This window comes from Sorex fumeus, unplaced genomic scaffold (assembly GCF_029834395.1).
Source record: "Sorex fumeus unplaced genomic scaffold, SorFum_2.1 ptg000044l, whole genome shotgun sequence".
Lineage (NCBI taxonomy): Eukaryota > Metazoa > Chordata > Mammalia > Eulipotyphla > Soricidae > Sorex > Sorex fumeus.
In genome coordinates, this window is record NW_026606101.1 from 72,791,673 (window position 1) to 72,816,671 (window position 24,999).

General features: G+C 38.5%; 1 protein-coding gene across 6 annotated transcripts in view; it reads left to right on the forward strand.

Moving 5' to 3' along the window:
• The window catches only part of HLTF (helicase like transcription factor), a 63,196-nt gene that overhangs the window by 22,844 nt on the left and 15,353 nt on the right, over positions 1-24,999 (forward strand). For 3 of the 6 annotated variants that reach the window (XM_056121380.1, XM_056121378.1, XM_056121381.1), the window contains exons 8-20: positions 718-813; positions 4,093-4,168; positions 6,329-6,422; positions 8,037-8,116; positions 8,197-8,241; positions 13,583-13,672; positions 14,055-14,152; positions 19,716-19,859; positions 20,833-20,971; positions 21,756-21,891; positions 22,945-23,124; positions 23,948-24,072; positions 24,552-24,742. In XM_056121380.1, the coding sequence (XP_055977355.1) occupies positions 718-813; positions 4,093-4,168; positions 6,329-6,422; positions 8,037-8,116; positions 8,197-8,241; positions 13,583-13,672; positions 14,055-14,152; positions 19,716-19,859; positions 20,833-20,971; positions 21,756-21,891; positions 22,945-23,124; positions 23,948-24,072; positions 24,552-24,742 (1,494 nt within the window). The remainder of the gene's footprint in view (positions 1-717; positions 814-4,092; positions 4,169-6,328; positions 6,423-8,036; positions 8,117-8,196; positions 8,242-13,582; positions 13,673-14,054; positions 14,153-19,715; positions 19,860-20,832; positions 20,972-21,755; positions 21,892-22,944; positions 23,125-23,947; positions 24,073-24,551; positions 24,743-24,999) is intronic. The other 3 variants (XM_056121383.1, XM_056121382.1, XM_056121384.1) reach the window with 3 other exon arrangements.

Here is a 24,999-nt window from a genome sequence, read left to right on the forward strand (position 1 = left end):
GTTTTAAAAATGGCCAAATTTAAAAGTTTCTAATTAGCCAATTAGCTATGGGAAATAATGAAAAACTACATTTAAGAAATACAAAACATTGGGGCTGGAGCAATAGCACAGCGGGGAAGGCGTTTGCCTTGCATGCAGCCAACATGGCCGATACAGGTTCGATTCCCAGCATCCCATATGGTAGGAGTGATTCCTGAGTGCATGAGCCAGGAGTAACCCCTGAGCATTGCCGGGTGTCACCCAAAAAGCAAAAAAAAAAATACAAAACGATGTCCTTTATTTTTTATGGTTAAATTACAGCTTTTAAATTTTAGTACAACTTTTAAATTTTAGTATTATCTTTAATCAGATTTTAAAAGAGAATTATATCCTGTATATATGTGTATATATGGGAACTACATGTCATTTTATATTTGCTGTGAATTTCATGGCAAGCCAATATTTATAGTTTCATGATAATGACTCAGTTAAATGTAAAAGTCTTGAATAGCAGATATTCCAAATTATTGATATGCTTTCATTTTTAGAATAAATAATTTAACATAGAAATATTAGAAAGTTCAAAATAATCAGTGTTGGAAGGCATTTTGTAACTAAATCAATTCACTCATATGTCCTTGAATGGTATTTGGTAATGTGATTTTAAAATTGATTTGGGGTGTTTTCTGGCCAACTGTATTCAGAATCTGACTTCTGTTTCTGTTTTAAACTTTAAAGGGCAAAACTCTTACAGCCATTGCAGTAATTCTTACAAACTTCCATGATGGTAAACCTCTTCCTGTTGAAAGAACTAAGAAAAATCAACTGAAGAAGGTACAGTATTGCATTTTCTCGAAAGTTTCCGATTTATTATTAAAACCTGTTCATTTTGCACCCAAATTAATATCTGATGTTTTCAGAGCTCTTTAATGTGTTAATCAGAGTGAGAGTTGGTACCACACACTTGAGGAAAGTATGGTAATAGTTTTAAGGATATTAAATTTGCTTAATCTTTGATTTAGTAATGCCGCTTTAAACAAATGAATGCATTATTTCCCCAAAATAAAAGAACTTTATTTTGAAGGCAGGGCATTTGAGACATCACATAGGAATGGTGCTTGTTAAATTATAACATAGCTGTAAAATTTGATATGTAATTACAATTTCTATTTTTGAAGTCCACTGGCTTTCCTGTATTTTAGTTAAAAAAAGCTGTGCATTTGCATATAGTATTCCCATCAATACATATTTGTGTATTTTAAAGTGTATAGACTATAAGCCAACACTATAGACCAAGATGTTAATATTAATGCTCATATCCTAATGATGAGAATATGGGTAATTCTTGATAGTTTATATGTGTAGTGTTGTATATTGTAGCATAACAACAAAGTCTCCAATGGAGACATTACTGGGCCCGCTCGAGCAACATTTATGCTATTTCTAATGAATCCGCTCAGAAGGCAAAATAAGCTGTTAAGTAGAACAGTTCTTTTCTGCCAGTAATGTAGAGATAACAAAGTAGGAAAGAACTAAGCAGAAAATGATATTCAGAATAAAGCTTTTGGATTCTCCGCTCAACTCCCTGCTCGGGGTTCCGCCCGAATGGTGCTCCTGGTGACTGGAAGAGAGCGAGAATGTGCCCCTAGCCAGCCTGTGGTGCATCTCTCTGACCCAAGTAGCGCTTTTGAACTCTTAGTATTTCGCTTTCTGAGTTTTCAGAGAGGCAGCTCACTTCTTAGTGAGTTTTTAAAAATTTGTTTCTCTACTTACTTGGAATTTAAACCATAAGTTTCTAAGGTATAGTTACCTACCTTGAATTTGAATAGTTCCAATTTTTTGCATCCTATAATTGATTATTAAAATTGAAAAATAGTACTTAAAACTCTGGCAGTTTCATTGTCAGTCATTAGTATAAAAATTGCCAAGTATCAGTAATCTTTTCCTTTTTTCCCCTTCCAAGGCAGCCATGCATTTAAGATGTCACTTAGTAGGGAGGTTTTTTTATAGTCTCCGTTTACATTTAAGATGTCACTTAGTAGGGAGGTTTTTATATAGTCTCCGTTTACTTGAAATAGAGGCTGAATATGTGATTTCTACTTAAGAATCACTGCAAAAATCTCCACTATTTTTGGTAGATAAGATATTCCAGAGTAAAAGTTCAGTGATAAATTTCCATTAGATGCAGAGTAGCCTGATTTGACATGTTGCATTTAGGAGGAAGCTTAGGCTGAACTCTACGAAGGAAGAGCTTGCTGAGCTAAAATAAAAAGAATGTAAAGGGCACCCTTGAAGGATAACCTATTAGAATTTTTTGGTACCCAGTTTAATATAAATGGTTGTATTAATAGCTAAAGAAAACTTTGGACTGAAGCAATATTACAGCTGGTAGGGTGGCTTGCTGGCATCCCATATGGCCCCCTGAGTACCAAAAAGAATAATTCCTATTTACAGAGCTGGGGGTATACCCCTGAGCATCTCTGGGTCTGGCTCAAAAACAGAAAAGGAAACTTAGTAGAATCTATTTTTAACATTTTTCTTGGAGCTGTAGGTTTTAAAAAGTTAAATATCTAAAGTTGTTAAATATCTTTAAAATTGTTGTATTTTGAACTTCAGACGTTTATTTAGACTTAATCCATGAGAAAGGGTTGGATCTTTACAACCACATATTTCACTGTCCTCCCGTTGTTCATCGATTTGCTCGAGTGGGCCCCGTAACATCTCCATTGTGATACTTGTTACTGGTTTGGCATATCGAATATGTCATAGGTAGCTTGCCAGGCTTTGCTGTGCAGGCGAGATACTCTCCGTAGCTTGCCGGCCTCTACGAGAGGGGCGGAGGAATCGAACTCTGGTCGGCTGTGTCGGCCGCGTGCAAGGCGAAGGCCCTACCCGATGTGCTGTCGCTCCAGCACAACCATATATTTAGTAAGACTTAAGTTTAACAAGACACTTGAAATTCTATTAGTCCTGGTTCTCAGTGAAAACTTATTTTGTATCTTGTCCACCAATCTCAGTCTCTACAGTTCTGATTCACAATATGTTATCACCTACTCTTTTAAAATTGAACTAGTTACTGTGTTTATATCCAGTTTCATTTGTTACTCCTGTCTACAAAATCAGAAATTAAAAATAACATTAGAGGAGCCCTGTTCCACTTAAAAATATGAAAAAGTATAAAATTTACTTTTATAGAACTTTCTGTATTTGTCTATATGTGGGTGCATTTTGAATCAAAACACTACACAAGAAAGAAGAAAGTTAGGATTAGCCAGTTAACCCCTGATCAAATCAGAAAGGAAATAGGCAATTAATAGCATCTGTGATATTTCCTCGTACTTAAGTTGGGAATTCCAGAGAAACAGTGGCAGTAATAGCTTTTTAATAATAGGTTATTTCCCAAGATAGTTTTGAAAACTTTCAGTCTAAAAATTCTTAATTATAAAATAAATTTTATTTTACAAATATTACAGTAGAGTGGTATTTATAATTAAGGTTTTCTTTTTGTATTTCTATTGAAAAAAGACTAGATTCCAATTTTTTTTTTGTATCTGAAAAAAAATTCGGCAGAGCCTGGCAAGCTCCCCGTGGTGTATTTGATATGCCAAACACAGAAACAACAAGTCTCACAATGGAGATGTTACTGGGCCTGCTCGAGCAAATCAATGAACAGCGGGAGGACAGTGCTACAGAAAAAATATTAATTTTTTAGTTATCCCATAATTCATCTTCATCTGTAGTTCCAGAATGGGACATCAATTTATGTTGTTTTATGTTAAGGAGGACATAGTACTGTATCACTGTCCTCCAGTTGTTCATCACTTTGCTCGAGCAGACCCAGTAATGTCTCCATTGTGAGACTTGTTATTACTGTGTTTGGCCTATCGAATACGTCACGGGGAGCTTGCCAGGCTTTGCCGTGCGGGCGAGATACTCTCGGCAGCTTGCCGGGCTCTCCGAGAGGGGTGGAGGAATTGAACCTGGCTCGGTCAGGCTTGCAGCGTGCAAGGCAAGCTCCCTACCACTGTGCTAAGTAGGACATAAATAGTATGCATTTTAAATTTATCTAAAACTAACTTTAGAACTTTGTAAGTAATACTCCTTCTTATGTAGGAAAGTAATATTAAGGATGAGTCTGTGAAACTTGGAAGAAACAGTACCAATGAAAAGACTGATGGATTAGTCAAAGGTAAACTTTCATTTTTGATATTTTATTTTATTTTTTATTTCCCATATCTGCCAGTGTCCAGGGCTTACTTCTGGCTGTGTGCTCAGGAATCACTCCTGGAATTGCTTAGGGGACCACATGCGGTACTAGGATTGAACCAGGGTCAACTTTGTTCAAGTCATTCACCCAAACCCCTGTTCTGTTTGATTCCTAAACTTTAAATATGACCCCACATTTGATTTAGATCTTTCCAGTTTAGTCCTTTAAATCCAAACTTTGGTTTTTGTACTGTAGGAAATTTTTTTGTTTTGATTTTGAACCACATCCAGCTGTGCCCAGGGTTTATTTACTCTTGGCTCTGTGCTCAGGTATAACTCCCGGCATTCTCAGGACCATTTGGGGTGCTGGTGATGGGACCTGGGTCAGACAGGTGCAAGGCAAGCACCTTATCTTCTGTGCTATCTCCCTAAAATTTGCATTTATAAAGAATTGAGTTAGAACTGCTGGAAAATTTTTATTTTGGAGATAAACTGAACTTGACTGATAGTGCTAGTTCACTTAGAGAAGTTGAGGAAAATAATTTTTGGTTGAGATGAAAAAATTAATTAAAAATGTGTTGCTTTTGTTTCAGCTTTGTACCATACTCAGTGGTGTTCAAGGGTATTACTCCTGGCTCTGTACTCGGAATTATTCCTGGCTGTGTTCAGGGGCCATATGGGTTGTCGGGGACCGAACCTGGGTTAGCTATGTGTAATGCAAACACCCTACTAATGTACTGTCACTCCGACCCTAGAGATGTGTTTTTGAAGCCTTGATAGCTTTTTGATTTGGTAGGTATTTATATTAACGGGCAATAATAGCAGTAGATAAGGAGAGGAAGATAGATTCAAGCCAAATTTTAAACTTAGGAGAAATACGGTGTCTAGTTTAACACTTGTATGACTTGATTTAGCAGTTAATTTAGTTAGTGATTTCTTAGGATTGTTTAGAGCTGATGGAGATAGATTTCAAATTATGAATGGTAGGCGAAGTGTTAAAACTGTGCCGTTAGGAATTTTAAATTTAAGATAAGAAAGATAAATGGGGGCCTGAGAGATAGTATGCAGGTTAAGATTCTTGCCTTGCATGCAGCCCAGTTCTATCCCCAGTTACCCATGTGTTGTCCCCTGAGCAACATCAGGCAGCCCTGAACACTGTGGGGTGTGACCCCCCCTCCCCCAAGAGAAATAGTGAAGTCTGCAGAATTGAGTACTCCTTTTGGTGTGTTAAGGGTGTTTAAGAAAAATCCATGGTAGTAAGAATATGGTGATGATGGGAGAATGCTTTGTAGGCCTGATCAAGAGAATAGATGAATTAAAATTAGAAAGAAAGGAAAAGAAGATGAAAGAAATAGAAAGGCAGGCTAGGGGCTGGAACGATAGCACAGCGGGGAGGGCGTGCACGCGACTGACCCAGTTTTGATCCCCAGCATCCCATACGGTCCCCTGAGCACACCCAGGAGTAATTCCTGAGTGCAGAGCCAGGAGCAACCCCTGAGCATAGCTGGGTGTGACCCAAAAAACAAAACAAATAAAAATAAATAAAAAGGAAAGGCAAGCTAGCTATAGGAGTTCATGAAAGATGACATCTGATTTTCCTTGTGAAATGCTATAGGTTGTGTGCTTAGATTATAGGTAGTTAACAGACTAGGGGTTGAGTATAATGTGGATTATTCTGGTGAGTAGATAAGAAGACTGCATGATTATGTGTCAGAGTTCTCAGGAAGTTAAAAGCCTAAACTTGGGGTCCTATGTAATACGAATTATTCCACTGAGGGGATTATATAATGATTTGTAAGAGTTTGCTGGGTGACAAAGGCAACAGCTGAGATTGAAAATGTCAGTTTACAGTGACACCTGTTTCTTGTTTATTTTATCCAGCAGCTCTAAGCTGCCTTGCTTAAGCTTGAAATTCAGCTAGTAGTGACTGTTGACTAGATGACTATAGGTAAAAAGTGGGCACAAAAATTGAAGGTACTACTAATGAGAAAATACCAGTTACAAAATAGTAAACTGACAGGTCACTGAGAGAACAGAAATGAAGGTGTTAGAGTATTGAGTTGGAAAACCAAAGTCTTAAGAAGCATACTTGAAGTCCAGTACTATTCACTAATGCTGTTTATTTGTCCTTTTTTTGAAATAGAGGGATCTAGATGTAGTGGAGAATCCAGTATTTCAGATGTCAAAGAAAAAAATAAATATTCTAAATCAGAGTTATCTAGCTCCCGCCCTAAAAGGTAAACTCTAGTTTTATCATATATGTTGTTGAGACTGTATGTTTTCTAACATATAGGAAATAAATATGACCGTTATACCTCAATTATGTAGCTATTTCAAATACATTCTTTCACTGAAACTGCTCAAGTCACTGTGACTTCAGGTGAACTGTTTTTACTTCGTAGGTTAATAAAACTCATTATTAACCGTTAACAAGTGACTTTGTAATCAGGGTTTTTCCACCATCCCATTTCTCTTGCTCCCTGGAACTTAGATCTAGCTTCTGAGTTCTGGGTTCTAGATAAGACTAAAAGAGTTTTATGACTTTAAGGAGAGAAAACTGGCAGATACATACTGAATGTTTGACAGAGTGACTAAGTGCACAACTTGATCCTTAATGGAAGCAAAAGAAGATAAGTTATTTATAGAAGTTTTAACAGTATAGAGGGAGAATATGAATGAAATGCATAATGCCCTTGGATCCAAAAATTTCTTTTTAGCTTCTGAAGTAGATTTACCTTGTAAGGTAGATCTCAATACTAGATTTTGTATTTTCTGCCATCAAATTCTGTAGCCATAGAAGGAGTTATTAGTCGATGAAAAAGATTTCAAAACTGGGTCTTGTTTTCTATCATAAAATCTTTCATCTCACACCAAATTCTCAAATTTTACATCTCTGAACTAGCCATGAATTACCTAATCACCCAAATAACAGCATACTGTGTAGTTCTTATCAGATTAAAGGATATTGATAATATTAATGAAGAGGACATAAGAGAAATTAATAATAACCAACAAATACTGCAGCAGCTTACATATACCTACTATACAATAGCCACTAATTTGGGGACTATTGTCTAATAACACACTTTTTTTGTAAAGAGGTTTACTTTTTTTTGGGGGAGTCACACCTGCACAGGGGTTACTCCTGGGTTTGTACTCAGGAATTACCCCTGGCAGTGCTTAGGGGACCATATGGGATGCTGGGGATCGAACCCGGGTAGGCCGCGTGCAAGGCAAACGCCCTACCCGCTGTGCTATCTCTCCAGCCCAGAGAGGTTTACATTTTTATCCCAATTTTCCAAATGAGAAAACTGAGGCACAAAAATTATTTGGCGACTTGTCTCAAGTCAGATAGCAAATAAATGATAGATTGGGCATTTGAATTCCACGTTTATTGTTTTTATGCACTTAGCTGTGCTGCTACTATACATTTTACAAAATTCATGAAATTTTTTATTGTGAAGAATCAGATTTTTATGCAAGAATTACAAGTCATTTTGAAAGAATTTAATGTTAGCTTGTTGGAATTTTTGTTTGAGAAATTCTTTCACTAGCTTAACGTTTTAATTGAATCAGTCAGTATCGAACTCATTGAAAGGATACCTGTTTCAGAATGGTTTCCTTTTTCATCCTTTCTAATGTAGTGGTACTGTTTTTATATAGTAAACAAAGGTTGTTATGAAAATAAGTCATCTAGAGAAGTTGATATCAGTTTAAGAGTTTCCCTGGAGTATTTTTCCATAAATTCACAGAAGCAAGACAAATACTTAAATATTGCCTTATTAACATATGTGTATATATTTCATTTTGTTATGGATTGATTTTAAAAAATTGTGTATATTAAATTTCAGAAGAAAAACTATTATCCAGTACACAGAAAGTAGTGATTCAGAGGAAGTTGAAACAAGTGAATTGCCACAGAAAATGAAAGGTAAAAATGAAATGTATTTCATTCAGTAATGTGCTCTGTTATCTCTCTTCCTGGTGTGACTTTTATGATTTTGTTTTTAGGCAAGCTGAAAAATGTCCAGTTGGAGAGTAAAAGCAAAGTAAAAGGTAGGTATATGTATATACATACACCTCAATACCTAAATATACATATAACACATATAATATACATTTAGAGATAATTAAAGTAGCAACTCTCCACTAACTGGTATCTCTATAGCTTGGAATTCTTTTTATTTTTTTTTTTCTCTTTGGTTTCTGTATCATACTTTTATCCCACAATGTTGGGAACTATTCCTGGCTTTGTACTTGGAGTCACTTCTTATAGTACTCAGGGGAATCACATGGTGCCAGGAATCAAACCTGGGTGTCTAGCATGTAGAACATATGCTCAGCCCGTTGAGCTCTCTCTCCAACTCTAGCTTGGAATTCTTTAGTAAGAATTTTAACCTTGTCTGCTGCGAGTGTTGGAACTAATGTTCATAGAGCTTAGCTTATGTTAAATGGATAAGGCAAGTTGAAAAAGTACTTGAAATTTAGATATTAAGAGATTTGGGGCTGGAGCAGTAGCACAGCGGGTAGGGCGTTTGCTTGCACATGATTGACCCGGGTTGCACATGATTGTCCCAGCATCCCTTGAGCACCGCCGGAGTAATTCTTGAGTACAGAGCCAGGAGTAATCCCTGTGCATCGCCAGGCATGACCCAAAGAGAGAAAAAAAAAAAAGAGAGAGAGATTTATATATATTTTGGAGGGGGGGGGGCTTTTTGGGTCACACCCGGCATTGCTCGGGGTTACTCCTGGCTCTGCACTCAGGAATTACTCCTGGCGGTGCTCGGGGAACCACATGGGATGCTGGGAATCAAACCCAGGTTGGCCGCGTGCAAGGCGCCCTGCCCGCTGTGCCCCATGGGGGCGGCGGTTTCTCTTGTTGCTATTCCCAAGGCCATGTCGTGTCGGATTGAACCTCAGCCTTCTGCAGGCAAAACTTGTGCTCCAGGCCATTGTCTTTCTTGCCCTTAAGAGTTAATTTAAAATTTTTTTTTTTTAACTTAAGCCTTTTATTTATTTATTGAGGGATGGGGTGCCCAGGGCTTATTCTTGATTCTGCACAGAGTACTCCTTGCAGTACTTGGGGAACCGTATGTGGTGTTGGGAATTGAACCGGGGTCAACTGGACAAGTCCCTGACCTCGTATTTTAAAAAGTTATTTAAACCTTTAAACAAAATGAATTATTCTTTATCAGGTAACTTTAATGAACTCTTAATTTTAATATCTGTAAACCACACACATATATCTTAGAAATAAGTTCTACTTTATTGAGGAAAAATCTTGTCAACAAATTGCAGGTTAATTATGTTAAATTCTTCATAGTATTTCACATTTTAAGTTATAATTATTATGATGGTCAGTGATTTTTTAAAAATTTTCCTTGTGTTACTAGGAATTCAATTCCTGGGCCTCACACACACAAAGCATGTGCCTAACCCATGAGCCACATTTTTGACCTAGTGTTACTTTTGTCATTTTTGGGAGAGGGTGTCTTAGTCTACACTTATATAAGATGAATTTTATAAATGTGTGTGCTCCACCTGCTGGTTTCCTTTCTGTTTTCCTGACACAGGAATCCTAAAGTTAGGCCAGTTAACTGTAATGATTTCTTATAATCAAGTGAACAGATGAATTACATGTATCAGCCTCAATTTATAGATTAGAAATGTTAAATTTAGACTTGTATGTTGAAAACAGGCAAAAACTAGACCTTTTGCCCTTGTGAACAAAGTTGTGATGCAAAGGAAAATTTTTTATTTTATTTATTTAATTTTTTTTGCTTTTTGGGTCACACCCGGCGATGCTCAGGGGTTACTCCTGGCTCATGCACTCAGGAATTGCTCCTGGCCGTGCTCGGGGGACCATATGGGATGCTGGGAATCGAACCTGTGTTGGCCATGTTGGCTGCGTGCAAGGCAAACGCCCTGCCCGCTGTGCTATTGCTCCAGCCCCTAAGGAAAAATTTTTGAAGAAAATTACTGATAGTTTTCCAGCGAACACAAGAATGATAAGGAAACTAAGGAGCTTTGTTATTGATGTGAAAAAAGCTTGCGTGGTCTGGATAGAAGATCCAATCACCATTGTTACCTCTAGTGAAATCCTCGCCAGAACCTGCTACAACTTTTCAGTCCTCCGAAGACCACAATAGGTGAGAAAGCTGCTGAAGCAATATTTAGTTATTAGAGGTTGGTTTATGAGTTTGAAGGAAAGAACCAATCTCTTTGTACAAGGCGAAGCAGCAAGTGATTATGTAGAAGTGCAGCAAGTTAAGAAAAGAAAAAGATCTAGCTGAGGGAGAGTAGTTATATGAAAAGGTTGACTTTCATAAATAAGAAACAGCCCTATCTTGGGAAAATCACATCTTGGACTCCTGGAGAGAAGTCAGTGCCTAGTTTCGAACTTCGAAAGACTGATTTTGTTGTTAGGAGCTAATGTAATTAGCTTAGTAATTGTGCCAAATCTATTTGCATGATCTCCAAGAGTGAGGCATAAAGCCTGCATGGTCACACATCTGTAACATGTCTTAAGCCTACTGTCAAGACCTAATTCCGGGAAAGGTTCCTTTCAAAAAGTGTTACTGCTTGACAGTGCACCAAGTACCCAGGAGTTCTGATGATGTCCAAGAGGATCAGTCTCGTTTTCATGCCTACTAGTGTCCATGATCAGGGAGTACTAGTTTTGTTTTTGAAGTCTAATTGAGAAATTTAGTTTCTAAATTTGCTGCCATAGATAGTGATTCTTCTGATGAATCTGGGAAAATTCAGCTGAAGATGGAGTCACCATATGCCATTGACAACATTTGTGATTCGTCGGAAAGAGATCAGAATCTCACCAGGAGTTCAGAAGAAGTTGATCTCAATTTTTATGACCGATATTTAGGGGGTAGAACCTTTTTTAGAAGTTATAACTACAAATATGGGGCTGGAGCGATAGCACAGCGGTCAGGCATGTTTGCCTTGCACGCGGCCAACATGGACAACCCGAGTTCAATTCCTCTGCCCCTCTTGGAGAGCCCGGCAAGCTACCCAGAGTATCTCGCCCGCACGGCAGAGCCTGGCAAGCTACCCGTGACGTATTCGATATGCCAAACACGGTAACAAGTCTCATGATGGAGACGTTACTGGGCCCGCTCGAGCAAATCGATGAACAACGGGAGGACCGTGACCATGAACTACAAATATAGAATAAAGCTAGAGAACTAAATGAATTAGGGCATAAAGCTGTGATGGGATTGCTGTGGTCTGATCTCTTTTTAAAAATTCTCATTTTTAATTGTCATTGAATTACAAAGTTAATCATGATTGTGTTTCAGGCATACAATGTTTCAACACCAATTCCTTCACCAGTGCTCACTTTCCTCTACCTGTTGTATTCAGTTTCCTTCCCACCCAGTTTCCCTCCCATCCCCTGTTGCAGTCCAATGAGAACTTTAACCAATGAAAAATCATTTCTTTTGTTAAGGTGCGGAGAGGGTACTATACCTGGATGTGGTCAGGGTATACTCTTGGTTCTGTGTTCAAAGGTCACTGCTGGTCATGTTTGGGGGGGCATCTGGGGTGCCGGGGATCAAACTCAGGTCAGATGTGCCCTACCTGCTGTTCTATCTCCCCTGCCCCAAGAGAAATGATTTCTTATGGAAAAACAAAGTGTTATTTTGGAGGTGAGATCTTCTGATGAAGATGCTGTGAATGTTATGATTACAACAGGATTTAGAATTTTTTGTGTTTTGTTGTTGGGGGCATACTCAGTGGCCACGCTGAGAACTTATTCCCGACTGTGCTCAGGGACAGGGATCACTCCTGGTGTGCTTGGGGGACCATGGGAGATGCTGGGGATCAAACCCGGGTTGGCTGCATGCAAGGCATTGAATACCCTACTCCGCTCTGGCTTCGGCTCACAATAGGATTTAGAATATTATGTAACTAGTAACTGTAGAGTTGGGCTAGGGCGTATTGACTCCAACTTTGAAAGACATTCTGTGGATATGCCTGTCACGGTATGTTAACTGAGAAATCTTTCATGAATGTAAGTATTAAGGCACGAGCAAATATGCTTTATTAAGTCATTCTGGTTATATTTTTATGGATAAAGTACATTCTAAGATGGGTCAGGATAAATAGTATAGCCTATAGGGTGTGTGAATTACCCAAAGCCAACCTGAATTCAGGTCTCCCAAGCCCTGCTCAGGAGTGATCTCTGAACAGAGTCAAGAGCAAGCCCTGAGGAATGCAGAGTGGGACCAAAAAACCAGAATAAGGCACGGGATTTTTATTTTTATATTTTTTTATTTTTTATTTTTTTAAATGCAGAAGATTCTGCACACTTAAAACTGTAGTGTAAATCTGATGGGCCCTGGGAAAAATTCACAATTTGCTTTATTGACACTCTTGCTTTATTGTCGTCTGGAACCCCACATTTCTATAAAAGTAGATGGTGTGTATCTTTTTGGCAGTCCTATTAATATTCACGTTTTCATGCAGATGAAGTAATCATCTTTTTCCTTAACTCAGCGTACTCACTTTATAAAATAGATCCTGTATTCCCAGTTAGTTGAGAAATTGTATTGCATGGGAAAATGGTCCATCACTATTGTCTGATGTGAAAATTTGCTCACCTCATTAGAAGTCAGAGCATCTGTCTCTTGTCTTTATTTTATTTATTTTTTTTAAATAAGCGCCTGTGAGAGGTGCTGTGGGGCCGGGACCACTCACCACGATGCGTGTTTCGTTTCATCTGTGTGACCCTGGCTCGTGCTGCTGGGGCCTGGCAGTGTTGTGGCTGCCCAAGCCAGACCTGGTAGTTTCAGAGACCCCAGGGCTGTCTCTGGTGGGAGAGGTTGAGGTAGTGACATGTCACCTCGGCGATTGTACTCAGAATGTTGGATGTGCACGGCATGTGCTCCTCCACCCCTTTTCCTATTTTCCAGCCCCCAAAGTCTGTTTATATGGAAAATTACACTTGGGAGGCAGTCATCACTTTCCTTAAGACAGTTTTACAGTCACGTATTTTCCTCAAAAGCAGTAGTTCATCATGAATGAGAATTCTTTCTTTGAATGGAAATTTTTGGTTAGTATTGTGATGCCATTATGTCTGCCATATATAGTTTTTTACGTACTAGAATCTCTAAGTGGTGTGTGGGAGTGGTACTTTCTTACATTTTTAGGTCACACCTAGCTATGCTCAGGACTTCATCCTGGCTCTGTACTAGGGACCATCCCTGAGGTGCTTCAGGGGTTATATTTGGGGATCCTGCCTCTGTTGGCTGCGTGCAGGCAGGTGCCTTACCTGCTCCATTCTCTCTCGCCCCGTGGTGCTGTATTTGCAGTCATCAGAAAGGACCTGTACGTTGGCACGGGTACTGACTTCAGATACTTGAATGATTCTCTGCCTGTTTAGCAGGGTCATCTAAGGTGAGAGCAGAGACAGAGTTTGCACGTGCGCTCACTTCATCCTCCTCTGCAACAAAGAAGAAAATGCTAAAAAAGGGTCAGTAAAACCTTTTTTTTTTTAAGCTTTTGTTTCTTTTTTTCTCTTTTTCAGTGAAAAGAACTTTTTACTTTATTTTTTTAGTGAAGCCAGATAGTTTTTATTAAACGAAATTTCTGAAGAACAAGTATCCGGATGTATACCAAAATCTCTGTTCACCTTCCCAGTCACAATTTTCTGCCTGCTCCCATAAAAATAATCAGTATCTGGGTTTTTTGAATGCTCCGAATAGAGTGGCAAATTAAAATGCTTAATAGAAAAAAATTTTTTTAATTGTGGTTTAAGTCCTTTATGTTTATGGAGGCACGTTATTGTCATTACTTAAGTGACTTCATATTTGAGTGGAAAAGCAGTTAAAGTCTGTTACCTTTTTTTTTTTCAGGAGCATCTGCAGTGGAGGGTTCAAAGAAAACTGATGCTGAAGAGAGACCAAGAACAACACTCATCATCTGTCCGCTTTCTGTCTTAAGCAATTGGATTGTAAGTGTGAAAAGTCCCTTTGAAAGTATGGTACACCTTAGGTTTGTCAAATAACTACTGGGGGCCAGAGTAATAGTCCAGTGGGTAGAGAATTTATTTGCCTTGTGTATGTCCGACCCCAGGCTTGATCTTTGGCACCCCATGCAGTCTCCTTAGCACTGCCAGCAGTGATCTCTGGGTGCAGAGCCAAGAGTAAGCCTGAGTAACAATGAGTGCTCCCTAAAAAAACTTTTTTTTAAAAAATTTTTATTAGTGAGACACCGTGAGGTACACTTGTAGACTTACAAATTTTGTGCTTGGGTTTCAATTATACAATGATCAAATACCCATCTCTCCACCAGTGCCCATTTCCCACCACCACGGATCCCAGTATCCCTCCCACCCCCCCATCTCCCCATCCCACCCCGCCTCTGTGGCAGGGCTCTCCCTTTTGTTCTCTCTCCCCTTTTGGGTGCTGTGGTTTGCAAAAGAGGCATTGAGTGGCAATCGTGTTTGGTCTATAGTCTACTTTCAGCATGCTTCTCCCATCTTGGGAGGATCCTTCCAACACCCTTCTCTATCTGAGCTGCCTTAAAAAAACTTTTTTAAAGTGTTAAAATCTTAGAAGTATGGTTAAGGTGGGTGGAAGATCCTTAGTCAGTACCTTATATCTGTATTCAGTTTCTTATTATTATTTTTCTTTTTGGGTCACACTCGGAGATGCACTGGGGTTACTTCTGACTCATGCACTTGGGAATTACTCCTGGCTATGCTTGGGGGAATATGCGGGGTGCTGGGAATCAAACCCGGGTCAGCCACGTGCAAGGCAAACACGCTACCCGTTGTGCTATCGCTCTAGCCCCTCAAATAATTATTAATTGGGTATATTTATTGAAATGATTAGTGAGCACCTATGTTCTTGGTTTCTCCCTGAGCCCTTTTCATATATTTTTACATGGAATCCTACTAGTAATATTTTCAGGTGTTTCATATTGAAGCATCAGAGAAGTAATTTGTGTAATCAACAAGCTAATAACAAATGATGAACTGAGATATAGTTTACGGTGTTCTGTAGTCTAGTCCAGATTCATGACTTTAGAAGCCTGTGCTTTTAGGGCTACTGACCAGATCATTTTTTCAACTTTCTCTAGCTTGCTTTCCTCTTCTAAAATATCACCCTGTAATTTCATAGTTCTTAGCTTGGTTACATTTCCAGACTGTCAAGTTGCAGCCATAATGAAATAGTAATTAATATGAACATAAAGACTGTTAAATGTGAATTTCCATTCTTGCCTCCACCCAGGTTACTCTATCTATGTTCCTTTCAGAGTTGGAAAGGGCCTACTTCTGGAAGTCTGGATCTTAGTCTATGCATTAGACGAGTCTCTTCCTGCCCTGTGTTCTGTTAGTTTGTTCTTGCTTCTTCAGTTTCTTCCTCACTCACTTGTTCACAAAACAGTCCTCAGATTTTTTTTTTGACATTTTTAGGTATTTCTTTTTGTTATATCTCACACTTAAGCTGCTGCTTTTTCTTCTTATACTCTTACACCTCTTAGATTTAATTTCTCTGTGTGTGTGTGTGTGTGTGTGTGTGTGTGTGTTTTAATTACTTAATTCATTCTCACGAGTTCTGTAGAATAGTGCTGAAAAACTTTCCATTCATGACTCTTTTCCACCTGAAATACTTTTTTCGTTTGCTTCCCTTTTTCGGGGTGGGGGTCATACCTAGCTGTGTTCAGGACTTGCTCCGGTATCATTCCTGGGGGGCTTAGGAGCATCTGTGGTGCTGGGAATAGAGTCCAGGTTGGTTGTCTGCTGTACTGTCTCTCCAGCCCACTACCTGAGAAATTTTTATATAACTTCTGATAAATAAAATAGGTATAAAAGCTTTTGCTAATAATAAATTACAAGTTATTTTAAAAGAAATCTTTGCAGCCTCCACTTTGATTTTTATGGCACCTCGCTCCTGCCTCCACTCCCCACACTTGGTGTTGAGATCCACAGTTTAAGGAGTAAGGCTGTAGATTACATTAGAAAGGTTGTTAGTTACTGTCCAGGTGTCAAATTCTGTGGCTTCTTTATTTTATTTTACTCTTTTGTAGCCTTAACCCTTGACCTTTTTATTAAAAGACTTTGGTTTATATTTTAAAAAATTATATTAATTTCCCTTATTAAAATTAGTAAGGGAAGAATTTAGAGTTTGGAACCAAAGACTGAAGATATTAGGAACTAAAAATTAAAGGAACCTCAACCGAAGAATTTTAGTTTTCTTACTAATAAGTTTAAATTCCAACAAAACTGCTTTTTAAATTTGTAGTCTGCTATGGCCAGTGCTTGTGGTTACATCAAAATGAGATTTGTTGGAGTATTAACTATAGAATCAATGGTGCGGATATGTGTTTTTTAAAAGTGTAAGCAGTGTTTAATTATTGTATATTTGAAGATGGCATAAGTTTTGGCATTATTAATTTCAGAAAGGAAATCTTGGCAAAGCCTTGCCTCCTGAGATGATGGAAATCTGATTTTGGAAGGAATCCTCATTGCACATATAGAGGTGTGCACTGGTTGCACCTAGAGTCCCTGATAAGAATTACGTTTTCATTCTGTCACCAGCTCTATTCTTAACTTCCAAGTAAATCACCTGATCTTTTCTTTTTTATTTAAATACCGTGGTTTACAAAATTGTTCATGATACAATGTTACAGGCATTCAGTATTCCTGTACCAATCCCATTACTAGTGTCACCTTTTCTCCACCATTGTCCCCCTTTTCCCAACTCCCCACGCCACCCCAACCCTGCCTCCTTAAGTACGTACAGAGCAGTTTTTTAAAAATTTTTTTAAAATTTTAAAATTTTTTTTAAATTAGTGAAACACCATGAGGTACAGTTGTAGATTTACAGTTTTTTGTGCTTGGGTTTCAGTTATACAATGATCAAATACCCATCCCTCCACCAGTGCCCATTTTCCACCACCATGGATAATATCCCCCCCACCCCCATCCCCCCCATCCCACCCTGCCTCTGTGGCAGGGCAATCCCTTGTGTTCTCTCCTTTTGGGTGTTGTGGTCCAGAGCAGTTTTTTTTACATTGTTTCTTACAACTAAATGGCTAATGGAATTATCAAAAAAATATTAGAGTAAAAGAAAATTTGTGAGGATTGTTGTTTCTTACTGTGGGGTCATTAGGTCCATGTCTGAAGGATTACTAAGCTGTTCATTGCCCCTGAGCCTTCTGTGCTAACGTTTTGTCTGTTGAGCTTCGTTGGCTTCGATGTCATTTGCCCCTTGACTTCCGTGTGTGCCTACTGGGATGTCAGTGTTGTAAGATGGGAAAGTGCGGTGCAGCCGCGGACGCGGCCTGTGCTACAGAAACTGCAGAATATCTGGCTGGGCTGTGAGTTGACATGACAGCAGTTGTGGGGATGTGGCAGTCTGGGGAGTGGGGAGAGGCTTCCCTCCTCCATTCTGAGAAGACCTTAGTGTCCGCAGCCTGAGGACTGGTGTGCCTGCAGTTTGGCATCTGTAGAGCTTAGTTGTGAGGCAGTGGAGGTGGGCCCGTAGTGTGGCATCAGCTGTGGGGCGAGTGTGACCCTCGCTCCTCCTCCCAAGGGCACCCCAGACATTTATTTCAGCTGGGACTTTGTACCCATGAATTTTTGCATTGTGGGTATCTTCTGAACAATTACACATTTTTTCCCTGGATATTTTGACTTCACGTCACAAAAGAAAATGAAAAATAATATCTATTTCCCCCTCCCAATTTCTGTTAGATGCTCCAAATACAATCTGAAATACATGTGCACTACCATTCCTCACAAGGGAAAGTATTAATAGTACGTGTCACATACGCGCAGTCTCATCTCCCAGCATTATTGACTAGAAACTCAGTAATTCTAGTTCTTCCCCCCCCCCCCCCCCCCCCCCCCACACACACACACACACACAAAGGCAGGCTTTTCCTTTTTAAAAATCCAGTACTTCTACAAATTTGGTCTCTTCCATTCTGTGGCAACCCATTAAGTTTTACTATACTAGATTTGTAAGATTTCTTCTTTACCAGAATTTTTCTAGAATGCTTTGCATTTTCCTCCTTCTGCTCTTTCAGATTTTGTTCCTGTCTTCGCCCCATCGTCTTCTGGATTTAGAAGCCATTTGTGAAGTCTCTTACTGACATTGCTGCTACCATGTCCAGTTCCCATGTCTTTTCCCTGTGCCTTGGCTTGGTTTCCATTTATTTTTGTTGCATCTCATTTTGTAAGCCATCTTTATTATTTTTGTTTTGTGTGGAAGGGATGGGGGCTAAGTGACCTTCATTTACTTAACAAGATTCAAGAATTTCAAAAGTTCACATTTGCTTTCCTTTCTTCAGTCATACTTTAAACATGTCGTATTGTCCGTAGAAGCATAAGCCTTTTAAACCTTGGCATTTTGTTGTGTTTCATGGTCTGTGGCTCATCTTTTGTAATTGTACATGTTCTTCCTATTCCTGCCGTTTTCGTTTAGGACTTCAACATCTCTTAACTGAATAACTTCCAGTTCTGTCTTCCTAGGTTTGGCTATTTCTATTAAATTTTTTTTCTACTCATTTCTCAGAGTTGTTGCTTCAACAATTTAAACTCAGTGTTTTGTTGTTGTTGTAACTATGTTCTTAGGACACAGATTCTTATATTTCTTTTTGGTGAGACAAGGGTTGTGGTAGATAACTTGAATAATTGGCCTCTAGTAAGGGAAAGAAAATGGCTATTGTCATCTGGAATCTGTTGACAACCGTAAAAATGCTGTACTTGGGACTGGAGCTATAGTACAGTGGGTAGGGTGTTTGCTCTGCAAACGGCTGGCCAATGTTTAATCTCTGGTACCCCATATGGTACCTTGGCCCCACCAGAAGCAACCCCTGAGCACTGCCTAGTGTGGCCCAAAAACCAAGGGAATAAAAAACTTTTTTGTGTGTGTGCTTTTTGGGTCGCACCCAGCGATGCTCAGGGGTTACTCTTGGCTCTGCACTCAAGAATTACTCATGGCGGTGCTGGGGGACCATACGGGATGCTGGGAATTGAACCCGGGTTGGCTGCGTGCAAGGCAAATGCCCTACATGCTGTGGTATTGCTCCAGCCCCAAGCCCAATTTTTTTAAAATATAGTTCTTTTACTGTTACATTTGATAGTGAATCTGCTTACCAAGAACATTAAAGATCATTTTTATTAAAATATTGAATCTTTCAAGGACTTGTTGCTGTTTTATTTTGGTGTGCGTGGAAAGCTTGGTGTGCAGGACTCAAGTTATTCTTGGTTCTGTGGTCAGGGATCACTGTGACTGCTGGGGTTTAGCTCTGGTGGCTTTAATTACTGCCTTACAAGAATTTGTTTTCTCCTGTCTAAAAACAAAGTGATTGCTCACTGGAAGGGTCTAACAAAGGCTTTTGTACATTACAATGTCTGTGTATTATTGATGTTTAGATTGCAGGAAACATGATTTATGAAATTTTGAGAATTTGATTGTGACACAAACCAGTACTGTACTTTTTTTTAACACATTGTAAAATTTATCACTAGTCTGCTTATTAAAAATATTTGTTTTTTGTAGGACCAGTTTGGACAACATATTAAATCAGATGTGCACTTGAATTTTTATGTTTATTATGGTTCTGATCGTATTAGAGACCCAGCCTTGCTTTCAAAACAGGATATTGTTTTGACTACATACAATATTTTAACTCATGACTATGGAGTAAGTATGTTGATATATTGATTCTTTTCTAAAGTTGAATTCAGGAAATTTGCTCTAGGTTTCTAAAGTGTTACAAAATTCAGCATTTCTGTTCTTTTTTCACCTCCTTTAAAAATTTGCTTTAAAAGATGTTTCTTTTATTTTCTTTTTTTCTTTTTTTTTTTTTGCTTTTTGGGTCACACTCCGTGATGCACAGGGGTTACTCCTGGCTCTGCACGCAGTAATCACTCCTACTCCTGGCGGTGCCTCAGGGGACCATATGGGATGCTGGGAATCGAACCTGGGTTGGCTGCGTGCAAGGCAAACGCCCTACCCGCTGTGCTATCACTCCAGCCCCAAAAGATGTTTCTTTTTAAATTATTTTATTCTATAAGTTGTTGTACCTCAAATTCACAAATTGCCCAACCTATTTAGAAGTCTAATTTTTGTTTACCTATAACTACTGTTGGGAAATATACTGTATGGTTTTCAAAATATCTTTCATCAGCACTTTTCTGCTGGAAATATTAACTTCCAGTGTAAAACAAAATTCGAATTATTCTTACAGCAACGATTTTTATAGTTTTAATGAGGCAGAATAATAGCTTGGTGCATGAACCAAGTCTTGAAGGCACGCTCGGCTGTCTGGGTTTGAATGGTAACTCTGCCACTTCCAAACTGCGATGCTGTAGGCATGGTACTTCCGTTTTCTTAACCTACATAACACAAATGAAAATATTTCAGGGCTTGGGATGCAGCTCGCTGGTAGAGTGCACATACACTAGATACATGTTAAAGGGCGTAGGCCCCTTTTCCTGACTTAACAGTCACTAAAATTCCGTAACCTTGTGAGCATTGAAAAGTTCACGTCAAAAATACTTAAACAGTACCGACAGTGTAGGTAATGTAAAAGCATAAAAGCAGCTCATTCTGTGCCTAATTCATAATGTCTGTTTCACTCCCCTTTCCTTTCGATGTGTGTGGACCATTTCAGACGAAGGGGGATAGTCCGCTGCATAGTCTTAGGTGGCTGCGCGTGATCCTGGATGAAGGGCACGCTATTCGCAACCCCAATGCACAGCAGACCAAAGCCGTGCTGGACTTGGAAGCAGACAGAAGATGGGTATTGACAGGTAATGTGGCAGTAGCTTAAGAGATTCCACGTTTCCCGATATGTATCGCTGCATGTAGTATCCCAAAAGTAATCATAAAAATAACTCTGTTTTTATGTGGTGATAGTTGCTAGCAACATGTGAATTGTAATTTATGGGAGAATTGCTAGAGTGTTCTAGAACCTTAGAGATTAATTGGATTCTTTTTTCCTTTTTTTAAATGAATTAATCCTCCAATCAGAATTGTAATTTTCCTGTCCCCATTTCGAAGTCTGTTAATTGTGATAAAGTTACTGGAAGAATAGGGAAAAGAATACAGAATTAAATTAGTTTTTTCCTTTTTGCTGATTTTTTCCCCCTGCTACTGTTTAAAATACAAAAGCGAATATTCTTGTCAGCGAGAAAATTGAATTTACTTTATATATTTTTTTGTAATATGGCAAATGAGATAAAAATTAGAGCAAAATCATGTTTTTAAGATTGTATGTGTTTAAGAGGGAATTGTAATCACAGATGATGGTGTGTAGAGTGCCCATTTTTTGGGGGGGAGGGGCATACCTGGTTGTGCTCAGGGCGTATTCCTGGCTCTGCACTCAGGGGTAACTCCTGGACTCCTCTTGTGCACGGGAGCATATGAGGTGTTCGGGTTTGAACGCAGGCTGAGGTAAGCATCTTACCCGCTGTGTTCGCTCTTGCCTCTAGACTGCCCATTTGTATGGAACTGCTGTTTTCTCTGATTGGCTCAGATGGATAGTCTAACCCGATACTTTGGTTATAGGATCGTAACAATTTTCTGTTCTTTTAGGTACTCCAATCCAGAATTCTCTAAAGGATTTGTGGTCTCTTCTTTCCTTTTTAAAACTGAAACCATTTATTGATAGAGAATGGTGGCACAGAACAATACAGCGTCCTGTGACAATGGGAGATGAAGGAGGACTTAGGTAAGTAATTTAATAACAAAATGACTAGTACAGCCAGTGAATAACTGTTGCAGTCTGAACCAATTTGGATTTTCGTTACTATTTGATTGTTGGTTTTTCCCTTCATGAAATGTTTACAGCTTGAGGTTGGAAAATTTTTCTTACTGTGCTTAGTGATAATGAACATAGTTCAGAAGCCACTAATACAGTTTGCAACACTAACTACTTGATTCTTTAGAATGAATTATTTGAATTTTAATTTAAGAAATTGTTTTCATATTTTAGTGTTAGGAGAGAGGTGTTTTTTAATGTTTAAAAACTTTTTTTTTTAAAATGATCATTGATTTGGGGCTACACTCAGAGCTCAGGGCTTACTCCTGGCTTTTTGCTTAGGGATCACCCCAAGGGTATTCAGGGGACCATATGTGGTGTTGGAATCAAACTGGGGTTGGCTCCATTCAAGGCAGGCACTTTTCCCTCGTATCTCTCTAGCCCCAGGAAAAAATTTTTTTTAAAAAAATACGTGATATGCTTCCTTTTTTCCCTGATATTGAAAAGGGATTGTAAAGGTTGTAGAGCCTTGAAGACATTTCTCTTTGTTATGAATTATCATAACTCAATTTTATAATATGACCTTTTACTTTATATTAACCATGTACTGGTTTTCACAGTACTAACGAATTTTAGAGGCAAGGCAATATTTTTTCATGCATATGTGATATTTGGGATTTGCCTTGCCCTTAATGGATATTTAATAATTTGTTCTATTTGGTGATGTTCAGTAGATCAATTTGTTCAGTGGGAGAATTAAGTGAAAAACTTCATTTAGTGGTTAGAATAAATTGGGGAGAAGTGCTCTAAAAATAAGAACAGGAAAACTGGCAAGTATTAAGGGGAAATTTCAGTGCATTTATTGCTCTGTTTTTCTCTTTATATATTGTGATTATCAGGCAGATTGAATGGAACCCCAAGCAAGGGATTTTTGTTTAACTTTGCTAAGATTATAAAACTAACAGTAAAATACTCATTTGGTTACTCAGAAATACTTACATAATTTTGTTTTATTTTGACTAGGCGTTTACAGTCTCTGATTAAAAATATTACACTTAGAAGAACAAAGACAAGCAAAATTAAAGGAAAACCTGTTTTGGAGTTACCAGAACGCAAAGTATTTATTCAGCACATTACACTTTCAGATGAAGAGAGGAAGATTTATCAGTCTGTAAAAAATGAAGGCAGAGCCACTATTGGAAGGTATGAAAAAAGCTGATCGTTTGAAAACATTTTATGTTGTTTCAATTTTTTTTCACTTCATCTTTTTAAGAAATAGTAGTAGTGAAGTGTACAGTATACGAAAAGATATTTACTTTTACTTGCGTTTTTAACTTCTTTAACAGTTTTAACAAATTGATAGTAAAAGTGAGCGAAATAGTGTAATTTCTTAAGTTAGGGGGAAAAATGAAATGGTAAGGGTCCCCCCACCCCCATTTATTGATTGATTGATTCACTCTGAGGTAGACAATGTTGTTCATGATTGGGTTTCAGTCATACAGTGTTTCAACACCCATCGCTCCGCCAATATATATTTCTCAGCACCGTGTCCCCAGTTTGTGTTTCTTGGCTTCATTTTCCAATGTGAATGCTGTGTCTATAGATAGGTTCTTCTGCAAACACAGCAGGTCTGTGTGTTTCCTTATTTATTTTACTTTCTCTTCTGTGTAAAACTTGTTCAGGGAACATCATGCACCCTACTTTCTCTTTTGTGTGTGAATGAGGCTGGTTTTCCCCTAGGGGGCATGCTAATTTGAAGTCCTTTCGAGCTCATTTGTAGGTCTTCTTCACAATGTCCTACTTGAACTACAGTTAGAAGCCACTTTGCATGTATTTTGCTTTATTATCTCTGAAAAGTAGAGAGAATCTCATTAGTCTGCTTTCATTGTTTCATTGATTCGCATAGTCATTGGTTTGCTTTCCTGTTCATCTTTGTTTTCAAAGCCAACAAGGCCATTTTTATTCCCATTGTTTGCAAATAAGAAATACTGTTAGGGGTGTTCATAGTTAATCTTTTTCCCTATAGGTATTTTAATGAAGGGACTGTCCTTGCACACTATGCAGATGTCCTGGGTCTTTTGCTTAGACTGAGGCAGATTTGTTGTCATACTCACCTTCTGACAAACGCAGCATCTTCCAGTGGTTCCTCAGGTAAGTGATTGCGTTACCCCTGTGCATTTGTTGCATATTTAAATCAGATTGAGAACATTTTCAGAGACCCTAAATTTAGTACATTTTCTTTGTCCAAAAGACCATTATTCTTCATATAGGAATCAGTTGGGATTGATTGTACTTCAAATTCTGACCAGTGGAATGGAATGGCAACAGGGGGTTTCCAGGATTTCTAGTCACATTCTTAGATGAAAGGTTCAGATTGATTCTACCTTTTATTCTGCGCTAGTAAATGTAGGTCATATTTTAATGATGCTATGATAATGTTTCTATATAAGGTATATCATCTGGGTTGACTCATGTTTTAGTTTCTGGATTTTCCTTAAAATTTTCAGTTTAAACCATACTTTTTACCTGTGATAGAAAAGTATTAAGGATTACCCAAGCAGAACTTTTCCTTATATCAGGAAGATTTATCTTGCCATGTTACAAATCTTGCTTTGAAATTAATTTTTCAGCCTTTTCTCTAGGAAACGATACACCTGAAGAATTGCAAAAGAAGTTAATAAGGAAAATGAAGTTAATTCTGAGCTCAGGTTCTGATGAGGAATGTGCAATTTGCTTGGATTCTTTAACAGTTCCCGTGATAACACGCTGTGCACATGTCTTTTGTAAACCCTGTATTTGCCAAGTCATTCAGAATGAGCAGGTTAGTTTCATGCTTCTGTGTTGGACGGAATTTCGCTCCTGTCTTGAGTGTTAACAAAACCCAAGTCCACCAGTCTTTTTAAAGGATTTCTCACTTGAGTTTATTATATCTAATTGATTATGTTACTGTTTTGAGGTGTTCTAAGACTGGGGGGGTTGTATTTCACATTCACTCTCTCAGTTCCTCTAGCTAGCTCTTTAAGTCACTGTTTAAGAGATCAGTAATGTATTTGGAATTTGGTGCATGTAGTAATTTAT